The 21,573-nt window shown below is 36.4% G+C and overlaps 1 protein-coding gene across 2 annotated transcripts in view; it reads left to right on the top strand.

The window, feature by feature from the left end:
- The window catches only part of LOC134221220 (dynein light chain 1, cytoplasmic), a 65,529-nt gene that overhangs the window by 15,358 nt on the left and 28,598 nt on the right, over positions 1-21,573 (top strand). For both annotated transcript variants that reach the window (XM_062700419.1, XM_062700420.1), the window contains exon 2: positions 10,990-11,155. In XM_062700419.1, coding sequence (XP_062556403.1) covers positions 10,990-11,155 — 166 coding nt within the window. The remainder of the gene's footprint in view (positions 1-10,989; positions 11,156-21,573) is intronic.

Below are 21,573 nucleotides of genomic sequence, written 5' to 3' on the forward strand. Positions count from 1 at the left end.
CCGGTGCAGGGTTAGTACATTCAGCAGCGAGCCGTTTCCTATCCACCAACACATTCAAGGTCAATCCCGGCATAATTGGCGCTCTCTGTTTCGGGCTTTCTCGATTCGCGTTGCTGCCCGGTTCCAGCACGTTTTCATTTTTCTGCCTTCGATTGAAGAAGCGTAGCATGCTGGCTTTTGTATCCATGTGTGTATACTGTTCACTAACGAGGCTGGATACAACCAACATACCAGGGCAGGTAGCGAATTGTGTTTGTAATTTATATGCTCTCTTTCGATTTCTGGATTAGGCTGTTTCATTGAAGTTTCTCGTATTGAAAACTTGGAAGCAACACAGATTCAATAATTACCGAAAAACAATTTGTCGAGCGGGAAAACTGAAAAGAGAGTAATTCGACATTGATGTTTCATAATGCAACGTACACACCAGTCAAGCAGTTTGACGAACATTGACTCCGCCCCCAAGAAAACGCTTAAGTTGCTGCTTTGTTTGAACGTGTGTGAAGTTGTTCGAACAACCATTTGACAGTTGGCGGCTCGGTTGGAAAAAATTAAAATGGTTTGATTTTGGTTTGAGTTGTCGGGGGTGGAGTCAAGGTTCGCCGAACATGTTTGAGCATTTGTAGTGAAGTTGCACAAACCCCCATATATTTTTTGATGGTTGGTGCTCAAGTTGGCGCATCGGTCGTTCGTGTGTGATATTGTTGGTCGAATAAATTGATTGTTCGTGCCGCTGTTGATAAAACTTTATGGATGTTTGAATAAACGAGAGGTGGAGTCAATGTTGGTCGAACTGCTTGACCGTGTGTACGTTCCATAAGGGCCGAAGTCGCAAATGTAAACAAATCGAGTTTATGACATAGATCGAACCTCCTGGAAATGTACTATATGTAGCATCCCCGTAGAAAATTTGACAGCTGGAATCGACCGATTTCGTCGGGTACAATCGGCCGATTGTTGCAACCTACGCTTATGAGATTTTAACACAGGCGTGGGTCAATTAATCACCCTATTTAATATCATTCCGACGAAATAGCTTGTTTAATAGTGGAATTTCGTGCACACCAATTTAAACGAATGACGAATCAACCGATTTGATCGGTAAAAATCGGGACTACCGACTAAATATAGTGATTAATCGGCCAACACGCTAAAAATGAACTACTCAAAATTGAGTCGAATCCGACTTATTTTCATTAAAAACGGGACAACTCAAAATTTGAGTAAAAGATACTACTTCAATAAAATGATGATTGCACTTAAACTAGGAGTCTGTTTGTCGTAAAATGCACTTAGATAGATAGATAAACTTGATTCGCATCTGTCATATTAAAAATTGATGGAAGGCCAAGCTTAACTTTCGCGAAATTATCATTTTATTGAAGTAGTATCTTTTACTCAAATTTTGAGTTGTCCCGTTTTTAATGAAAATGAGTCGGATTCGACTCAATTTTGAGTAGTTCATTTTTAGCGTGAATGCCTGTGTTAAATTCCCATAAGCGACGATGCAACATTCGGCCGATTCGCACCCGATTTAGTCGGGTCAATTTTCTAAGGGGATATTAAAAATAGTACAAAATGTTGTTTTTTTGCTGTAAAAACAGAAAAATACAAAAGGGCGGTATTACATTTCCGTTGGATTTTTTTCTTGGTGTGATTGCGCCCCGTTCTCTCCATGGCAGCAAAGGGGCTAAACTGTGTTTCATTTTTGCATTACGACACTTCGTTCTTGCACCAAAAACACATGTGAGCAAAAGGGCTAAACGGTACTTTGAATACACAACGGGGCGATGCAAACAGGCGATATTGACAAATAGGTTGACAGTCGGGCGTGGAATTTGGGCGAAAAGGATGTTGTCAAAAACATTATGGCGCATTTCTGAAGGGCGCAAGCGTACACTGTTAGAAAAAAAGGACGACTATTATATTATATTTTCAAATCGAAATCAATCCAAAGTAAATTTTATTTATATGGGGCTTCAATTATTAGACGTGGATGTATTTCATGCAAACTATTAACATTTAAAATAACATCTAATTTTCGAATTACAATTGAAAACATGTCATGGAACATTGGAACCCATTTTTCTCCATTCGAGTTTATTCCCTGTCCATGGATAAGGGGCTTGACGTTGATATTTCAAGTGTCTTAAAAAGATTTTTATTTTATTTTTATTTTTGTTGTTTAATAGAGTGCTTTTTTCAAACAAAGGTTAAGTTCAACACTAAATTAAAAAAATTAAGATATTTTCCATTTTTTATATCTCCTTCACAAGAATATCGTTATTTTAATGGTAATGGTTTAAAATAAGCTCCGTAGAGAAACTTTTATCACATCTTACTTAAATAAGGTCAACAGTTATACCAAACACTTGAGGTACCATGCCTCCAAGTTAACTAATGGTTAGTGTCGCACGATCTAACAACAACTGCCTGTTGGTAAATTTGGAGGTGCCGGCAGGGCTCAGTAGGGGTCTAACTAACATAACTCTAATACTAACAAGACCCTGAAACAAACGCTTATCCAAATAGCATACATCTGTTTATACTTGTAGTAGTAGCTAACAATAATTCATTTTGTACCCGTATAGCTGAAGTAGAATTTTAGTAGTGAAAAGTAGAATTTGTAGATTTACTAATTTGGCATTGGAGATAGTGAATGTATCTATTATATCTCCTCGATAATCTTTTATTTTAGTCTCTCTAGCTGCATGGATCAACGCAAAAAACTGTTTCTCTTCCTTCTATTAGGTTAGGTAGAAAAATTAGCGGATATATAGGGGACATGACTTAGTGTTTCTCGTATTAGGACAAATTCGCTGACCTTTACCTTATAATAAAATAAATGACCGATAGTAAAATAAATGACTGAAATTTAATGATATCAAATAAATAATAAAAAACGAAAATAAATACATGACCATCGGTGGACAGAAAGACAAGAGACAGAGTTAGAATAGTTAATTGAGACCATTGCACTCACAAGATAGAGAATAACTAGTACCACTATTATTGCTACAAGACTAATAACTTGACCACTTACGGAAATGAGGATAGACCATATGATGCGTTCATCCACTATTATATTGAATATTGTATACCCTGAATCTGAATAACTGAATTTTAGACCTCATTATTTTAATAAATAATAAAGGTTTGAATATTAGAAAATGGAAAAGAACTTGACCAAAAAAAAGCAATTACGGAACAACTGGACAGAAACTTTGTATAATGATCACTATTAGACTACTGAAACTTTAACATATGACATTACTGTGACTGATAGGATACAATTAACTCGACGACGTATTGACAAACATCCGATACTCAACCGTGTTAAAATAAGGGAAGCTCTTCAATGTGTCCATTTATTACAATAGTACTTAAATTAATCTATTTTGAAACTACCCTACCAGAATGATATCATTACATCTTTATTCGAAATTGTTACTTGGAAATGGCAACAGTACCACCCGTTGTCAACATAGACTACTATTAGGTATTGAATGTCGGCTCCAAATAACTAATAATTAAATTTACATGTTAACTACTTATTCAGAAAACATCTATGTACATGTTGAGCTTCCATTATTTGTTCGGTTTATAATTGACAGACTGTAGATAGAAAGAATAATGTATCGGTATGATCACAATACAAACCCAGGCCGCAGTGACCTAGTGAGCAACATAGCTTGAGTCGTCTGCTAGTATTGTGTATCACATGGAGAGCCCAGCCGAGATACCAGTCTATTAAGACTACAACTGGTCAACTCTCGAAAAAAAAAAAAAAATTTTTTTTTCTCCATTCGAGTTTATTGCTACATTGGCCCTTATGAAACAACTGTGTCGAATTAGCCTTTTCAACCTCATAAGATTAAATAATGATTTCCCCATGTAAGATTTTTCCCATACAACTATTGTTTCGGAGGTATATGAATGAAGAATATGAGTTCCGATAGCAGCTTCAAAACTGCAATCTGATCAATATCAGTTAGTTTAGGTGTGTGTCTGTAAGAACAATATTTCACTCACATATTCGTTTTCTTCTCACTTTTTTCCTCTCCGAAACTAGTTCTTTTATGTTTTCTTCTTATGTGACCTATGTGTGGTAGTCCCATTAATGTTAAGTATTTATTCATTACCTTTAATTTCATTATGGCCCGTTTACATATGAGCTAGTTCTAGCGGACAATGCACTGTCCGACAATACTAGCGTGAAATTAGCATAATGTAAACACTATTAGCAGATGACAATTCCTGTTTACATTATGCTAATTTCGCGCTAGTATTGTCGGACAGTGCATTGTCCGCTAGAACTAGCCTATATGTAAACGGGCCATTATGATCAGCACTTACTTGTAGAAATTCAATAGCGTACTTTTTAAATTTAGCTTACGAATCACTCAACCGTACTATTGTTCTTAGGCACCTATACTGCCGTGAATCGCATAGTTGTCCCATATGAATAGGAAACCCAGCAAAGATGGGACAGATATGCGATTCACGGCAGTATAGCAAAGTTAGGGTTAAGTATTTAATAATTCAGGACAATTGCATGTGAGTTCATTTTACCTTTCTTTTCATTAACAATAAGCATAAACTAGGCCTAAGTTAAGTAGCAGATAAGTTTAGTTGTCGAATTCACTACGTTTTACTATTATATTGGAAAATATCTCGAATGCTCGTGACTATTGTTCCTTTGTTTTTCGTTCAGGTTCTGGTATCATTTCATCCTGTCAAAGTTCACCTGACGTTGACAGCTAGGGGCGGTACTGAACTCACTCACGTATATACCCACCATGACCATGACGCCCCACTCTATTACCCAATGGAACGTAAGAAAATGGTAGACCTCCCCCCTTCCCCCATAAGTGCTTACGTAATTAGTGTACGACCCCCAATTAGATAAAAGTTTCAGCGCTCTATATACGCAGTAGTGAGACTATGTAGACTTAAATAACTACTTGTGGCCAAAGTCCACCCCGTTACCGACATTCCATGCTTCGAACCCATGACCATTATCCATTTTGTAAAATTTATATAAAGCAGATGTCCACGCTGGGGGAGGGGGTATCTAAAACTAACCAAAACCTGTCCAGGTGGTATATGGACAGTAGACTGGCCCAGATTACTATGGGGAGAAAAAATGTTGTCGAATTCCACGGGGCACCCCCCAGAATTGTGTCTTTGGGTGAGAAAATCAATCTCTGAAAATTTCAGCTCAATCGCTTGTTGCATAAGCTGGCGCATTTGATTTGAAGTTTGTATGGGGATTTCAGCCAAAATGTATAGGAAAATACACCTCCGTCACTCATTCGATCTGGAAATTGGTTCTGATTGCTCGATTGACCTCAGAATTGCAAAAACGGCAGTTGGTATGCTACAGAACAATTTCACAGAACATTGCATGATAATTAAATGAACTTTTATATAATTTTCGGCTGGTTTATTAGGAGCTGATTTGTGTATTTTTGGGATTTTGATCGAATCGCATCAGCCGAAACCAATTTACAATAGTCCATCAAACATCACAATTTTGTAAATCTGGTCATTTGTGTGTAACATTGATATAAGCAATCTAGGAAAATATACGCCCGTTCCAAATGTTGGTCCACATTAATGTTAGATTATGCTAAATTGCTCCCTAAACAATTTTTTATACTTCCAAAATGTGTCGTTGGTTGATGATAGGCTGCTGAACCTATAATTGGCGCTGTAGGCATAAAGCACGCTGATAAATTTTCACACAATATTGACATGAAAAAAGTTTTTGTTAGAAAAACTTTTTTTCCTAAAATATGCCACAGGAACATTATTCCCAGAAAAGTTAGATAATTAAAATACCTATCTGCAGAAAAAATTTCATCAATTTCTGAGATGAGGTTTTTTTGTAATATTGATTTTAATTTTTAAAACTAATCAGAGTAGAAATCGGTATTTTATTTTTTGGATATTTTTCCAAAAAACTTCTGGGAATTTCACGACAGTCCGCCATACAACACTTTTTTGTAGGTCTTGTCATTTTAGAGTTACATCGATTTATAAAAAATCCATGAAAAAAATTAGGCCCTGATCAAATGTTACTCTTGACAATTTTTGAAAAACTAAGTATGCAGAGTGGCTTAGAAATACCATATCTTTATGCCCACCAAGTTTCAATCGATTCTGAGATGGTGCTGCCAAAAGATATTTTAGTTTACTAGATAAAGATTGTCGTTGTCGTCGCTGTCCGGAACATCTTTTGCTGGCGAGGATAGGGGAGATAAATGTCAAAGAAGGAAAATCCATACGATTTGACAGGTATGTACCACACATGTTTCGGACAGCAGAACAAAGGGAACCGAAGCGACCGCTGGTCGAGTTGGCGCGAAATTCGTCTATAAAGGACTTGAATGCAAATAGAAATCGTAAACTGTGAGTATCTATTCCTTTCCTTTCCACGACTTTTTGCCTTTCTCGTATACTAAGTATATACGTAAAGGCTATACGATCACTCCAAAACCAAACTTTTGATAGAAGGCTCGGAGATCCATAGTGTTATATACCATTCGACTTAGCTCGACGAATTGAGGTGATGTCTGTTTGTGTGTATGTATGTGTGTGTGTACAACCCTAGCCAAGGTCACGGGGGTTGACGGTACTGAAGATAATATTCATCTGTGTATCATATCACATTTGGAGCACTTCAGTGCGCCTCTAACGATTCACAGTGGATCGGCTGCTTTGCAGACTGAGCCCCTGATCGTATGTCCCGGCATACTTATCAGGTATAGCTCTTTACATGGAGGATCCGCTAGGGCTCATTAGCACTCTCCAAGGGGTCGGGAAATTAATCAATTTCTCGTCAACTGGAAGTAGCAAAGCCAACGCATGGCCTGGCCATAGGTAGGATAGGATAGGTTGTAATATAGATTGAAAATGAGAAGTCTACTTTGTATTTTAGAGACATTCAATTTTCAGAATGTTTTCAATTGGGAGTGGAGAACTATTTAGACTTATCAGGATTTACATCAGGTTGAAAAATTCAAAATAGTAATGTCATAGCAAACCAGAAATCAGCCAAGAAAAAACGTAGGATTAAAAAAAATAGATTGATCACAAAATGAAATAATAATATTGAACATTTTAGATTCAGTAATTAAACAGAATTTTATTTTTATTTTTGTTTCAGAAATGGTTTAGAGCAGCCAAGGTAGAAGTTTACTGTACTATTGGATAGAAAAATATTAAATTGAAAATCTGAGATAGAAGAGAGACAGAAGAAAAAAGTGGAGGTTGAGATTATAAGAGAGAAAAAGAGATTGATAAAAGGAGAAATCAGATATTGATAGATAGAAGAAGGACATAGGATTTGTAAGGCAATACTCAACAATTCTTTTGTAGTTTTATACATACTGTATCTAACAATGACTAAAACACTAATAAGACAAAGTTATAAAAGACCTTTATGTTGAAACATAACAGACAGAACACCGACAACAACACAATGACAATAACATATCTAAAATATAGAAGACAAGTAGTGTTTTACATTAATTATACAACTCACAATAATAGAAATCTCGCTTAACAATTGATTAGGGCCTACAATGAAAAGTAAACAAATTCAATTTTAACACCCTTCGATAGCATCCTCTAATAGCTACTAATAGTATAAAAATGTTCCGCATCTTCAATTAAATTACTTAGAAAAAACTAATTTTTAATTGGGCCTACATTGTGTTATTTTCAAAATATTTGTAGGTCCACCCTAAAAAACGGCCAAGCCACTCGTTTTTTTCTGTCTGGGATAAGCCTTCTCCAAACTTCGGGCCGATAACGAGATTTTTTTCCGAACCGTCATCGGCCCGACCTCGGAGAGAGAAAATTTCCCCTCCCGAAAAAAAACAAACAATAAACAAAGGGTCTATGAATGACAAGCAAATGCAGAATGACTTATCAAGAGGGCCTATCCCGGAGAAAAAAAATAAAATAGACTTAAACTTTTATTTTAACGATTTCGACACATTTTTGCATGTTTTCGATGCAATTAAGGTTATGGATGGATAAATAGTGCTGATTATGTGCTTTTAGGAGTTTATGCTGCTTAAAATATCATAAACCTGGGAAATAGGAATAGAAATTGTGATGCATTTTTTTCGAACGGCATTTTCTCAGTATTTACGTTTTGGCTGTAGGCCCTTTTCAAATGTTACGCGAGAAATGACTATCCAACGAGTAGTACATATTTTTAATGATGTTATTCATATAAATTAATGCTTCATAATCGTAAAATTCATTCATTTAGCTAGGAAATAGACGCAATGAAGCATTACCATACCATTGATAACTGAATCTTGGACCAGACTTTAAAGACTTGAATTTTAAAGAGCGGAATAGAACATGACCATTTGACTACTGAAATTTATGATATCAGAAAGTACTGTAAAGGATATGACGCCGTAATCTTGATCAACCGCCAAAATAATGGAAGCTCTCAGATTAATATGTCGATTTATTGCAATAGTACTTAAATTAATTTATTGTATATTTACGATACCATTTAAATTATTCCATGTTGAAACAAAGTCCACTAGTATGATCCCATCACATTACATCAAAGTGTTATGGCTCGGCTGCGGTGGTGGGCGCGGTGACGCGTTTTGACAGAGAATACAGAATTACTGTCAAGATGCGCCGTTGCATTAATCGCTGTAGAACGGCCTTTACTTGGAGATGGCATCAGTACCACCCGTTGTCAACATAGACTATTATTCGGTATTGAATGTCGGCTCCAAGAAAACATTAAATCAACTTTACATGTTAATTATTCGGAAAACATTCATGCGCGTGATGAGCTTTCATTATTATTATTATTTGTTTTTAAACTGACAGACTGCGGGAAGAGAATTGTATCGGTATGATCACAATACGAACCCAGACCGCAGTGACCTAGTGAGCAACATAGCTTGAGTCGTCTGCTAGTATTGTGTATTACATGGAGAGCCCAGCCGAGATACCAGTCTATTAAGACTACAACTGGTCAACTCTCGAAAAAAAAAAATGTATGTGTGTGTGTACAAAATTTTGTAGACGCACTTTTTGGTACTTAGCATTGCCCGAATTATTCGCAACAAGTTAGATTGGACTATGGGATCAGAAGTTATGGCCAAAATACTATTTTCTATGGGCAAAACAAACCACTTATATTTCATACAAAAAAACACTATAAAAAAACCACTTATATTTTATACACCGCTAGGTGGATCAATCTGTTTTTTTTTTCGAAGATTTAAATACGAAGGAATTACCTTTCACAATAGAATAGAACAAAGGTTATTTGACATAGCCAAAATTATTGAATCCGAGAGAGAAACGGGAAGTCGGGCGCAACTTGTCAAGATTAAATAGCGCATTATAGACCTAATTCGTCATAATTTTGAACGCGAGCATGGATCTTTCAGTGTATGTATAATTAGTCCTGCTAACCATATGCGTACCTCATTAAATAAACGCATGACAAAGACGATAAATCGATGATACGTCGAACGAGAGGAAAAGTGGAAACTACGTAGCACGAGCTCGTGCGACCACCGCCGCCAAAGCCAAAGGAAAAGTCTTGCTCGGCGTTTTCCCACCCACAACAGCATATAATGAACGAATTGACTTGGCAATAGCACTTTCGCTCTTTGCTTGCCTGTTGAGGAGTTGGAAAGTAACGAAGAAGTAAATTACTTTTGCATGTTCAACTTCAATTATGACGGTGATGTAGTGGTGGTGGGAACGGGGTGGGATTTTCCCCGGCGTACCTGGATTGCAAGTCTGTAAGTAAGATACGGAGGACTCAGGCCTTGGGAGAGAAACAATCGACGGTTTCTCAGTCTTCTGTTTGTTACAGTTCAGTAGGTGGTAGTTCAGCGCGAAATCGGATAGCAAACGACGAAGGAATTAGGTCATGGAAACGAGGGCGCCGGAAAAGGACAGGTCAAGGATGGAATATTCGGAACTAAAAGGTGAATGATTAAAACATTGCTGTGTTTTGAAACGATTACCCACTAACGGGTGAGGGGAATATTTGTCCTGAATCAGGTTTTATGGCCGGTATTGACTCAAGCGTGGAAATAATTTGAGCTATACAGTGTTGACCCGATTTCGTCTACACCCGATTTCATCACATTTTCGATCCGATTTTATCACGTCTCGATTTTGTCACGTTTTCAACCCGATTTTGTCACCCCCAAAAAAATTTGAAAATTTTAGTCTTTTTATTTTCGTAAATAATACCGCAAACAACAATAATTTTTATGAAATAACTCTCACCACCTGTGGTTTTTATTAATCATTTCCGAGTGCCTGTCAAGGATTTTGTGAGCCTTTTCGAAAGGAAATAACGGGTACCGTTCACGTATTTTGACTTTCCAAAACATAAAGTGGTTCATATTTGTGAAATGAGTTAAAATAATTATTTTTTATAGATTTTGTCACACTCCCTATTTTATCACCCCAAAATTTACCAGGGGGTGATAAAACCGGGATATTACTGTATTGCGGCTAACCGCAAGTCAGTATCATCTGTATATAATATGCATATACAGATGGGACTGACTAGCGGTTAACGGCAGTAAACTTCTTTAACCCTTAAATGATGCGCACTGTTGTTTTAAAACAACAAACCGAAAATGCGTTTATTGTTAATGAATTTAATGATTATTTACGTTAAAAATATTTTTGTCGACTTCTAAGAAAAATCGTCTTGCGCCTTTAAGGGTTGAATTATTGTTTAAAATATAGCTTGCTTTTATGTGCGTTTCAAGCAAATCTCACATCTGGTAACGTAAGGTATTGCAGGTTGGGGTTCCATTTCCACAGGTTAAAAAAATGGTTTGCTTAAAAAAGGCAAAAAAAAATCCTCTTTCACCATTAACAATGAAGCAATCTTAATTTGGCTGAATTATATGCCTATTGCGTAAAATACCTGTTATAACATAGTTTTTGTGTTTGTCATTTCAGGTCATCTTCTACCACTTCGTCTCCGAGTAGATCCAACAGCAAATCCCGCAACAGCAAAATGAGCGACCGTAAGGCAGTAATCAAAAATGCCGATATGGGCGAGGAGATGCAACAGGACGCCGTTGATTGTGCGACGCAGGCCCTGGAAAAGTACAACATCGAAAAGGTACGAGCACAATACTACACTTTACTAATATTAGGGGTTATATTTGTCTCGTTCAAAGCAGACGCATAATCGTGAAATTATGTAATTTTTGAATTTCATCAGTTTGTGATTTACCGCATGAATGTGAGTGGCCCATTTAAACGCGTGGTGAATTTTTGTCATTTCTCGCTTAACTTTTCAAAAGGACCTAAGTAACATTTTTTTCATGAATTAATTTGAATAGCACAATCAACAGAAAAACATGAAAGCTATTGATTGCAGAATTCAAATTAAATCATGAAAAAAATGTTACTTAGGTCCTTTTGAAAAGTTAAGCGAGATTTGCTGGGTGAATGTGTATATTTTACTGTGGTGAATTCCATATTCGTGACGCACTGGGTGATGTAAGTTCTGTTGATTACTTCTCTCCGGAACAACGTTTGCTGTTTTAACATGTGGCGCCATCTCTTTGCTTATTGCCACTTGGCAATCCGCAGCCATGTTTTTTACACAAGTTAGAGACTCGATGTTGAACGTCTGTCTGCGCCTCTCCCTTTTTGGGAATGTGAGATTGATTTCATTTCTTCTAGATCTAGATCTTTATTTAATAATATTTGAAACCTTGGAAACTCACATTATTCTGGCTCTCGGATAGTTCTTGCCTCGATCAAAGCAGATACAGAAAACGAGAAATTATCCCCGTGTTGAATCAACTGAATCTAAATGTTTATCATAGGCTCGAATCCCTCGCACAGTATTATATTCTTTTCAATCTACAAATAATATTTGAAACCTCAAAAACTCCCTGCTATATTTGAGGGGCTCTAGCTCTCGGTAAACAGATACAGCAATCGAGAAATTATCCCCGTGCTGAATCGACTGAATCCAAATGTTGATCACAGCCTCGAATCTCTCGCACAGTTATATAATCTTTATACAAGTTATTTTTAATCTACAAATAATATTCGGAACCACGGAAACTCACATTCTTCTGCTATATTTGAGGGGCTCTAGCTCTCGGATAGTTCTTGCCTCGATCAAAGCAGATACAGCAAACGAGAAATTATCCCCGTGCTGAATCGACTGAATCCAAATGTTGATCACAGCCTCGAATCTCTCGCACAGTTGTATATTCTTTATACAAGTTCTTTTCAATCTACAAATAATATTTGAAACCACGGAAACTCACATTCTTCTGCTATATTTGAGGGGCTCTAGCTCTCGGATAGTTCTTGCCTCGATCAAAGCAGATACAGCAAACGAGAAATTATCCCCGTGCTGAATCGACTGAATCCAAATGTTGATCACAGCCTCGAATCTCTCGCACAGTTGTATATTCTTTATACAAGTTCTTTTCAATCTACAAATAATATTTGAAACCACGGAAACTCACATTCTTCTGCTATATTTGAGGGGCTCTAGCTCTCGGATAGTTCTTGCCTCGATCAAAGCAGATACAGCAAACGAGAAATTATCCCCGTGCTGAATCGACTGAATCCAAATGTTGATCACAGCCTCGAATCTCTCGCACAGTTATATATTCTTTATACAAGTTCTTTTCAATCTACAAATAATATTTGGAACCACGGAAACTCACATTTTCTGCTATATTTGAGGGGCTCTAGCTCTCGGATAGTTTTTGCCTCGATCAAAGCAGATACAGCAAACGAGAAACTATCCCCGTGCTGAATCGACTGAATCCAAATGTTGATCACAGCCTCGAATCTCTCGCACAGTTGTATATTCTTTATACAAGTTCTTTTCAATCTACAAATAATATTTGAAACCACGGAAACTCACATTCTTCTGCTATATTTGAGGGGCTCTAGCTCTCGGATAGTTCTTGCCTCGATCAAAGCAGATACAGCAAACGAGAAATTATCCCCGTGCTGAATCGACTGAATCCAAATGTTGATCACAGCCTCGAATCTCTTGCACAGTTATATAATCTTTATACAAGTTATTTTTAATCTACCGTGCGCGTACCTTATTCTGCGCGGCTCCTAATTCTGCGCACTTTGATACTAAAACATTTTTTTAAATTTTCTTTACTGTTATTATTATATTTACTTACATGTCATCAAGAAGTTGGGAATTTATTGTTGTCATGAGCAGATAATAAAGCAATAAATAAGCGTTGATAACGGAAATATGAAGAAAAACAAAATCGGTAAAATCGAAAAATGTCGAAAAATGGCCTCCATTAGCAGCAGCGCTAAAACGCACGTAAACAAATTTTTCTCGAATTTGAGCAAAAAAAAAATTGGACTCATTTTTTTTAAAGCGAAGTGCAAAAGCAGATTATTTGTTGCTTCAATATGATGAAAATCGGCTTCCAGAGTGTAATCTCTATCTTATAGAAAGCATTTTATGTTGCGCAGAATATGGCACAAAATTTACTTCATGTTCCTAATTGTGCGCGCGGAATGGATAGGTATAATAAGCCTGGCTTGTCAACCCAAATTGCACGTATCAACTGTTTTGGCAAGGAAACATATTTCAAAATGCTGAAATAAAACAAGAGGAGCAAAAAAAATGCGAAGATAGGTTAGCCGGAAAGAGACAAGGGATATCTGCTACTTGGCTACAGCTCAGGTGAGCGTGTGGTAAACGTAGAGTTATCTACATAATCTAAATGTGTATATCACGTTACTAGCACGAATAATATTCACTGAAAAATCGACATAATTCTCCACTCGAAGATTTCCTAGGTCGGACTGGCATTCCTACATTTGAGAAAATAGCACTTTGGGCAACATTAGCATTTATGTAGGACTGGTCTTATTATTCGCGTTGGATTACATTTATTTCAATTCTATATAAATATCGGATTCGATCGGAATAAAAAATTGCCTTTTCATCAATGGCGAATTTAGTAAACAAGGCAAAACAGTGACTTGACCATTGACATGAATACAATAACCGATCTGCAAAGTTGTCAACGGAAAAAATGGATCGTGAAAGCAACTTGTGGTGATGGCGAGCAATCGGATAATGGACTTGAAAAATAAAATAAATAAAATCTTTGTACACATACATCATACACACATACACGCACACACAGGCATTATCTCAATTCATCACAGCCTATCACAGCTGAGTCGATTGGGTTTGGGTCTAATTCACCAGGTCTTATATAAAAGTTCGTTTTGGAGCGGACGTTTTTTCGTATACTTAGCGTACGAGAACGGTAAAACGTTGTTGTAAGATAGACTTTAGGAAACATACATGGTACTAAAAACGTGCAAAATAATGAAATATTTGTATAAATGTTCAAAACCATTTTATGAGAAAAAGTTACTCAAACTCAAACTCAAACTGAGTGTTTATTATTGTGCGCAGAATATGGGACATTTCAAAATATGTGCGCAGAATTAGGAACCATATGGCAATTCACAAATCGATTAATAATATATGTTTTTCGTCAATTTAATCAAAATTTTAATGATTCATAGTCTTCCGTGGATTATAGTTACACAACTACTACATAAAGGTATTCATAAATCATTATGGTTTCTCGATAACAACGATTTTGTTTTAAAATTTTCTTAAATGCGCAGAATATGGTACCTCCACGGTACAAATAATATTTGGAACCACGGAAACTCACATTCTTCTGCTATATTTGAGGGGCTCTAGCTCTCGGATAGTTTTTGCCTCGATCAAAGCAGATACAGTAAACGAGAAATTATCCCCGTGCTGAATCGACTGAATTTAAATGTTGATCACAGCCTCGAATCTCTCGCACAGTTATATATTCTTTATACAAGTTATTTTTAATCTACAAATAATATTTGGAACCACGGAAACTCACATTCTTCTGCTATATTTGAGGGGCTCTAGCTCTCGGATAGTTCTTGCCTCGATCAAAGCAGATACAGCAAACGAGAAATTATCCCCGTGCTGAATCGACTGAATCCAAATGTTGATCACAGCCTCGAATCTCTCGCACAGTTGTATATTCTTTATACAAGTTCTTTTCAATCTACAAATAATATTTGAAACCACGGAAACTCACATTCTTCTGCTATATTTGAGGGGCTCTAGCTCTCGGATAGTTCTTGCCTCGATCAAAGCAGATACAGCAAACGAGAAATTATCCCCGTGCTGAATCGACTGAATCCAAATGTTGATCACAGCCTCGAATCTCTCGCACAGTTATATATTCTTTATACAAGTTCTTTTCAATCTACAAATAATATTTGGAACCACGGAAACTCACATTTTCTGCTATATTTGAGGGGCTCTAGCTCTGGGATAGTTTTTGCCTCGATCAAAGCAGATACAGCAAACGAGAAATTATCCCCGTGCTGAATCGACTGAATCCAAATGTTGATCACAGCCTCGAATCTCTCGCACAGTTGTGTATATTCTTTATACAAGTTCTTTTCAATCTACAAATACCTAATATTTGAAACCACGGAAACTCACATTCTTCTGCTATATTTGAGGGGCTCTAGCTCTCGGATAGTTCTTGCCTCGATCAAAGCAGATACAGCAAACGAGAAATTATCCCCGTGCTGAATCGACTGAATCCAAATGTTGATCACAGCCTCGAATCTCTCACACAGTTATATAATCTTTAAACAAGTTATTTTTAATCTACAAATAATATTTGGAACCACGGAAAATTACATTCTTCTGCTATATTTGAGGGGCTCTAGCTTTCGGATAGTTTTTGCCTCGATCAAAGCAGATACAGTAAACGAGAAATTATCCCCGTGCTGAATCGACTGAATCCAAATGTTGATCACAGCCTCGAATCTCTCGCACAGTTATATATTCTTTATACAAGTTATTTTTCAATCTACAAAGCAAAGCATATTTGGAACCACGGAAACTCACATTTACTGCTATATTTGAGGCTCTAGCTCTCGGATAGTTCTTGCTTCGATCAAAGCAGATACAGCAAACGAGAAATTATCCCCGTGCTGAATCAACTGAATCTAAATGTTGATCACAGCCCCGAAAACAAATTGACCATAGGAAAAAAATCAAAATCACTTTTTTTTTAAACTGCTGGAATGCACTCAAATAGATGTGAATTGATGAAAATAATTAAATCTATCTCCCTAAAGTGCAATTTTGACAATTATGTCCTTTTATTGTTTCAATTTATAATACACGACAAAGGCACCAATCCATCACCGCTAGGTGGATTATTCTGTTTTTTTATATAAATATTAGAAAAATGAATAGAAAATAGTTTAATCTTCAATTCATGTTTCTCCATAACAATGAATATTTCTTACATAAACTTTGGTTCTGTTGATAAGTCTTAACATCATAGCAAAAGCAAACCAGAAATCAGCCAAGGACTAGAATTGATCATAAAATGAAACAATAATATTAAACATTTTAGATTGAGATAGGACTCAAAAGAGAAAAAAAATATTCAAAGTGCATTAAATTATCATACAGTGAAATACTATGCACTAAGAATAAATTTCTCGTTCCAATACAAAACTTTCAAATATCTCAGAAAGCAGAAAGCAGAAATACTTTAAGTGCTGACGTCAATTTTGTGTAAAATTTACCCGTAATGTTGGGTAGATACCTTTACGTGGTGTGTTACGGGGCAAGATCTACCACGGTTACATTGCCAGGTACAGGCAAATCCTGACCCAACTTATCCAACTCCGTGGTACTTATGAGGGTGCCGCTAAGTCGGTGGCCTCTCGTTAAGTAAGTACTGCATCAACACTTCCTTCCCCTCCCTAGTTACGGTGAAGATGGGCGTGGCCAGGAGTAGTAATCCTCATGCTTTTGTTGTTTTTGTTTAAGACTAGGATCAAGGACCACTCCCCTTCTTGACTTCTGATAGAATTCTAGATAAGGATCTCAAAAGTAAAACATGAGGAGTATCACTAGTGTCCAATCTACGAATTACACCGTAACAATGCTAATGCTATGACGTCAATTTTGTGTAAAATGACTCTTCTAACACCACGTAGTTTACCTAAATCCACGTAAAAACATACAGTCAAACCTCCATGAGTCGATATCGAAGGGACCATCGACTCATGGAAATATCGAGATGTGGAATAGAAAATCCTTGGAAAGCTGTTCGAAGGGACCATCACAGTAACCCAGAAAATATTTTTTAGTATGGCATAATTTGCGTCCATGAGTCGATATCGAGTCATAGAACATCGACTCATGGAGGTTTGACTGTATTACCCAAAGCAAGGTTTGATAACTTTAGTTTACCTAAAAATGGCTTTATTCAACTCAAATGTGAGTTGTTGTACTGAACAATCTCGGATGGGGCCATGCATCTTACCCTATTTTTGACAATCATGAAAAAAAAGGAAAAATTACTATTTTTTTAATAAAATTTGATGCGATATTATCATCAGTAAGTATTTTGAACTTAAATTTTGAAATGATTTATCTTTCAATCTCAATTATTGGACTAAAAACAAAATCCAAAACCGCATAAGTTTCGCAAAACATGTAAATTGAAACCCGAAAGTACAAATCGCAATAATTAAAACCTATGTCAATTCCAAAATCCGCATATAAAAACCACATAAAAAATCACTCCAATACCATGCCAATACCACGAAACCGGATTGAACCGCGGAATCAATAAATTTAAGAGAAAAGGATAATAAATTCGTTTTTCGTGTATACCTATCGCAGTAGGGTAAGGGAGGTATTTTGGACCACTTTAGGAGATGGCCGAATAATTTTTCGAATAAAAGTTAGATTTTGTAAAAATGCTTGATCAATTTCCCATGCAACACAAAAGTGGTGAATGCTAGGTAAGATTTGTAGGTAAAAATGTTGTAAATCCCACCGAAAGAACCAAACTATCAAAAATTCTGAAGATATGTTAGATTTAATTTTGGACCACCTGTTTTTATTTTGGACCACCTATTGAACATATTTTGGACCACTCGAATAATGTTGCATTGCTTGTAAAGTTATGTTACTATTAGATTAAATTAGTGATCTCCAGCATTTTCCGCGTTTTCATCTTCAAAGTCCTTGTTAAGCAAAACATATTTATAAGCACTCAAAAGCTTAGAACAATATCCACCAGCTAAGGGTATTGAAACTAATATCAATTTCAGTACCACTCGGTGCAGCATCATCAAAGCAAAACAAACGTGCGGCCCATGGCCGTGATGTATACACCTGGTCACTCCTACCCTACCATCTTTTTATGTAGTTTGCCAGATCTGTTCCATTTGCGTCATTGATAGTAGATTGGTTCTTGTCATGGAGATTACTTAACTATTTTCGTATGGAAATAATGAAAACAGTTACATGTTGGTTTATAGACATTTTTCTAGGTCTTACATCAATGAACGGTAATTTATAAATGCGGTATGAACAGTAATTTATGAATGGTTTGATGCGAGAGAAACAAATGGCTGGTGAAAACAAAAGTTTAAGAGATCTAGAACTTAAAAAGAAGGTATGTCGAAAATATGTTCAGTTCAATGAAAAATGAACCTATTTTGGACATGCCTCAGAATACTGTTTTTAAACTTACCGTGTTTTGTTCGAGATATTAAATTGCTTCAATTGAGTTTTGATAAGTCAACAACATCATTCACATGTTTTAAATCTATGTACAAATAAACTTACAGCTTTTGAAGGTTGACTTCAATTTTACAATGTCGTCTTGATTTTGGTCTAATCCAGACAGAATGGATAAATGAGTGAAAATATTCTTAATAATTGCAATATTTTGTAAGAAACAAATATAGGAGATACCTTATGGATAGTTTCTTTTTGCAATAAAATTTAAATGTTGCATGTTTTATTTAGTTTTGTGCGATATAAATGCAAAATTCAGCTAGGTGGTCCAAAATATGAGCCCGGTCCAAAATACAGCCCTTACCCTATTCTATGCACAAACTTGCAGTAAACCATAAACAAATCATTTATCGCCGCATTGACAGTGAACAGTCGGATGACTTTTGACAGCTAAATGAACCTGACAGACTATTGTCATTTTAACCTTACTAATAATACAAGTACTAATATTATTAGTTGGCGAATCACTTTTATGCAACACAAATTACAAGTACTTGTAATTTTTTTGACTTGTAACTTGTAGCTAATATTATTAGTCCGATTATGCTACAGGGCCCAGATCTTGACATTTCATGCATTTCTAAGACATTTGGCATAAAAAAAAATCGATTTCGAGATTTCCCGAATCAGGAATCGCAAAAAAATATTTTTTGAATACGAACTACAGTCAAACCTCCATGAGTCGATATTCTATGACTCGATATCGACTCATGGACGCAAATTATGCCATACTAAAAAATATTTTCTGGGTTACTGTGATGGTCCCTTCGAACAGCTTTCCAAGGATTTTCTATTCCACATCTCGATATTTCCATGAGTCGATGGTCCCTTCGATATCGACTCATGGAGGTTTGACTGTATGTCGTTCAGTATGTGCTGACCCATCTTGCCTCATTTGCAGGTTCATGTTAGAAAGACTAATTTTCGATCAAATTTATGTCAACATAGTCAATATGTACAACATTATCTACGTTACATTTGATACTTTCACCATAGTACCCAGGTAACCAATAAGCATTAAAGTAAGCACTATAGTAGCATTATACTGGCATTGCATATTCTCCATGCTGTAAATAGGCATTTCGAAAAACCTGGCTGTTCTAAATAAGCATTCTCAAAGCAATCATGAGAGGCATAGTCTTATAATAGCATTTTGAATGCACAATGTTGTTTTTCGTTAAGTGCAATGGAACAGCTACATTAGTGCCACTTTAAGGCCTGTAGTGTTCATACGTCAAACGTTTACCCGTAATGCTGGGTAGACACCTTTACGTGGTGTGTTACGGGGTAAGATCTACCACGGTTACATTGCCAGCTACAGGCAAATCCTGACCCAACGAATACCTTCCTCATTATCCAACTCCGTGGTACTTATGAGGGTGTCGCTAAGTCGGTGGCCTCTCGTTAAGTAAGTACTACATCAACACTTCCTTCCTCTCCCTAGTTACGGTGAAGATGGGCGTGGCCAGGAGTAGTAACCCTCATGCTTTTGTTATTTTTGTTTAAGACTGGAATCAAGGACCACTCCCCTTCTTGATTTCTGATAGCATTCTAGATAAGGATCTCAAAAGTAAAACATGAGTATCACTAGTGTCCAATCTACGAATTACACCGTAACAACGCTAATGCTAATGCTAATGCTAATGTAGTGTTCATACGTCAAACGTTTTCCAATATAGGAACATATAGTGGGGACTATTTGTCCAATGAACTTACATTTGAGAATAGAAATCGGTACGTGCAGAATGTTTTTTCCATTCCGACCATTGACAGGAGTACTTGTCGTTAACCTAACCCTATCACTAATTACATAGTTTAGCTACATTTTATTATTCCATTGCACTATTTTCGATGGATGCATTGTAGCAGCACTACTGTAGCTGTTTCATGGCAACTGGGTATGACGTTTGTGACGTTTGCATTCTGATTAGATTAAGCTTCAATGTTCCTAAAGGGGGCGTAGTGTTTATATTGGGCAAAATTATTCCCACTACCATCTGTCTCTTATGGGCCAGCTGGTAAGGGCGATGGCAACTACAGCGTCGGGTGGCAAGAGCGCGAATTCGAATCCCGCTCGAAGAAAGTAAAAAATTGTGTTCCATTTCAAATATGAAAATACAATAACGATATAATATGAAAAAAAAATTTTGTAAAAAAATAATTAGAAAAAAATGCCAATAAAAAAATCTTTTTTCTTTTCAGCAAAATATCTACTTTATCGATAGAGTAGGATTGAGCATTTAAGCAGCCATATATTGGTCCAAAACCTGCATTAAAATATCATTAAAGGCGACTATAGGGCTTATTGGCATTTAATGTTTTGCAGTAAAGGCACATATAATGCCACTTAAATGCTTTATATAATGCTTACTGGTTACCTGGGTACCTAACATGTTCAAATTTTACATTGTTCTACGAGATTAGGGATCGTACACTTATTACGTAAACAGTTTTTCTGAGATTTTCGACCCCCCCTCCCCCTATGTAAGATTTTTTCATAATGATTATATGGTGCATAAGAAAACGACAGACCCCCCTCCCCCCATAATTGCTTACGTAATATGTGTACGACACGTAATTGAGTATATTAAGTATGGTAGTAATTAGTACATATAGAGAAACAAATTATGTATGGTTTTCAAGATTCAAATCGAACCACCGAGTTACGAAACATCGAAAGTTTTTTTTTCCTAATTCGTTTATTTGATAGTCTCAGGCGTGTATAACACTTTACGGAGTAAGCTAAGAAAGTTCACAGCAATTATATTTTCTTGCCTCTATATGAGATATATGCTAACCTTTTAAATTTTGTGTTCAAACGTGGTCAATACCTTGCTCGATATGGCTTAATATTTATGAAGTGATCCGTTTGTAGTAAAACATTTTGA

Source organism: Armigeres subalbatus, chromosome 3 (assembly GCF_024139115.2).
Source record: "Armigeres subalbatus isolate Guangzhou_Male chromosome 3, GZ_Asu_2, whole genome shotgun sequence".
NCBI lineage: Eukaryota > Metazoa > Arthropoda > Insecta > Diptera > Culicidae > Armigeres > Armigeres subalbatus.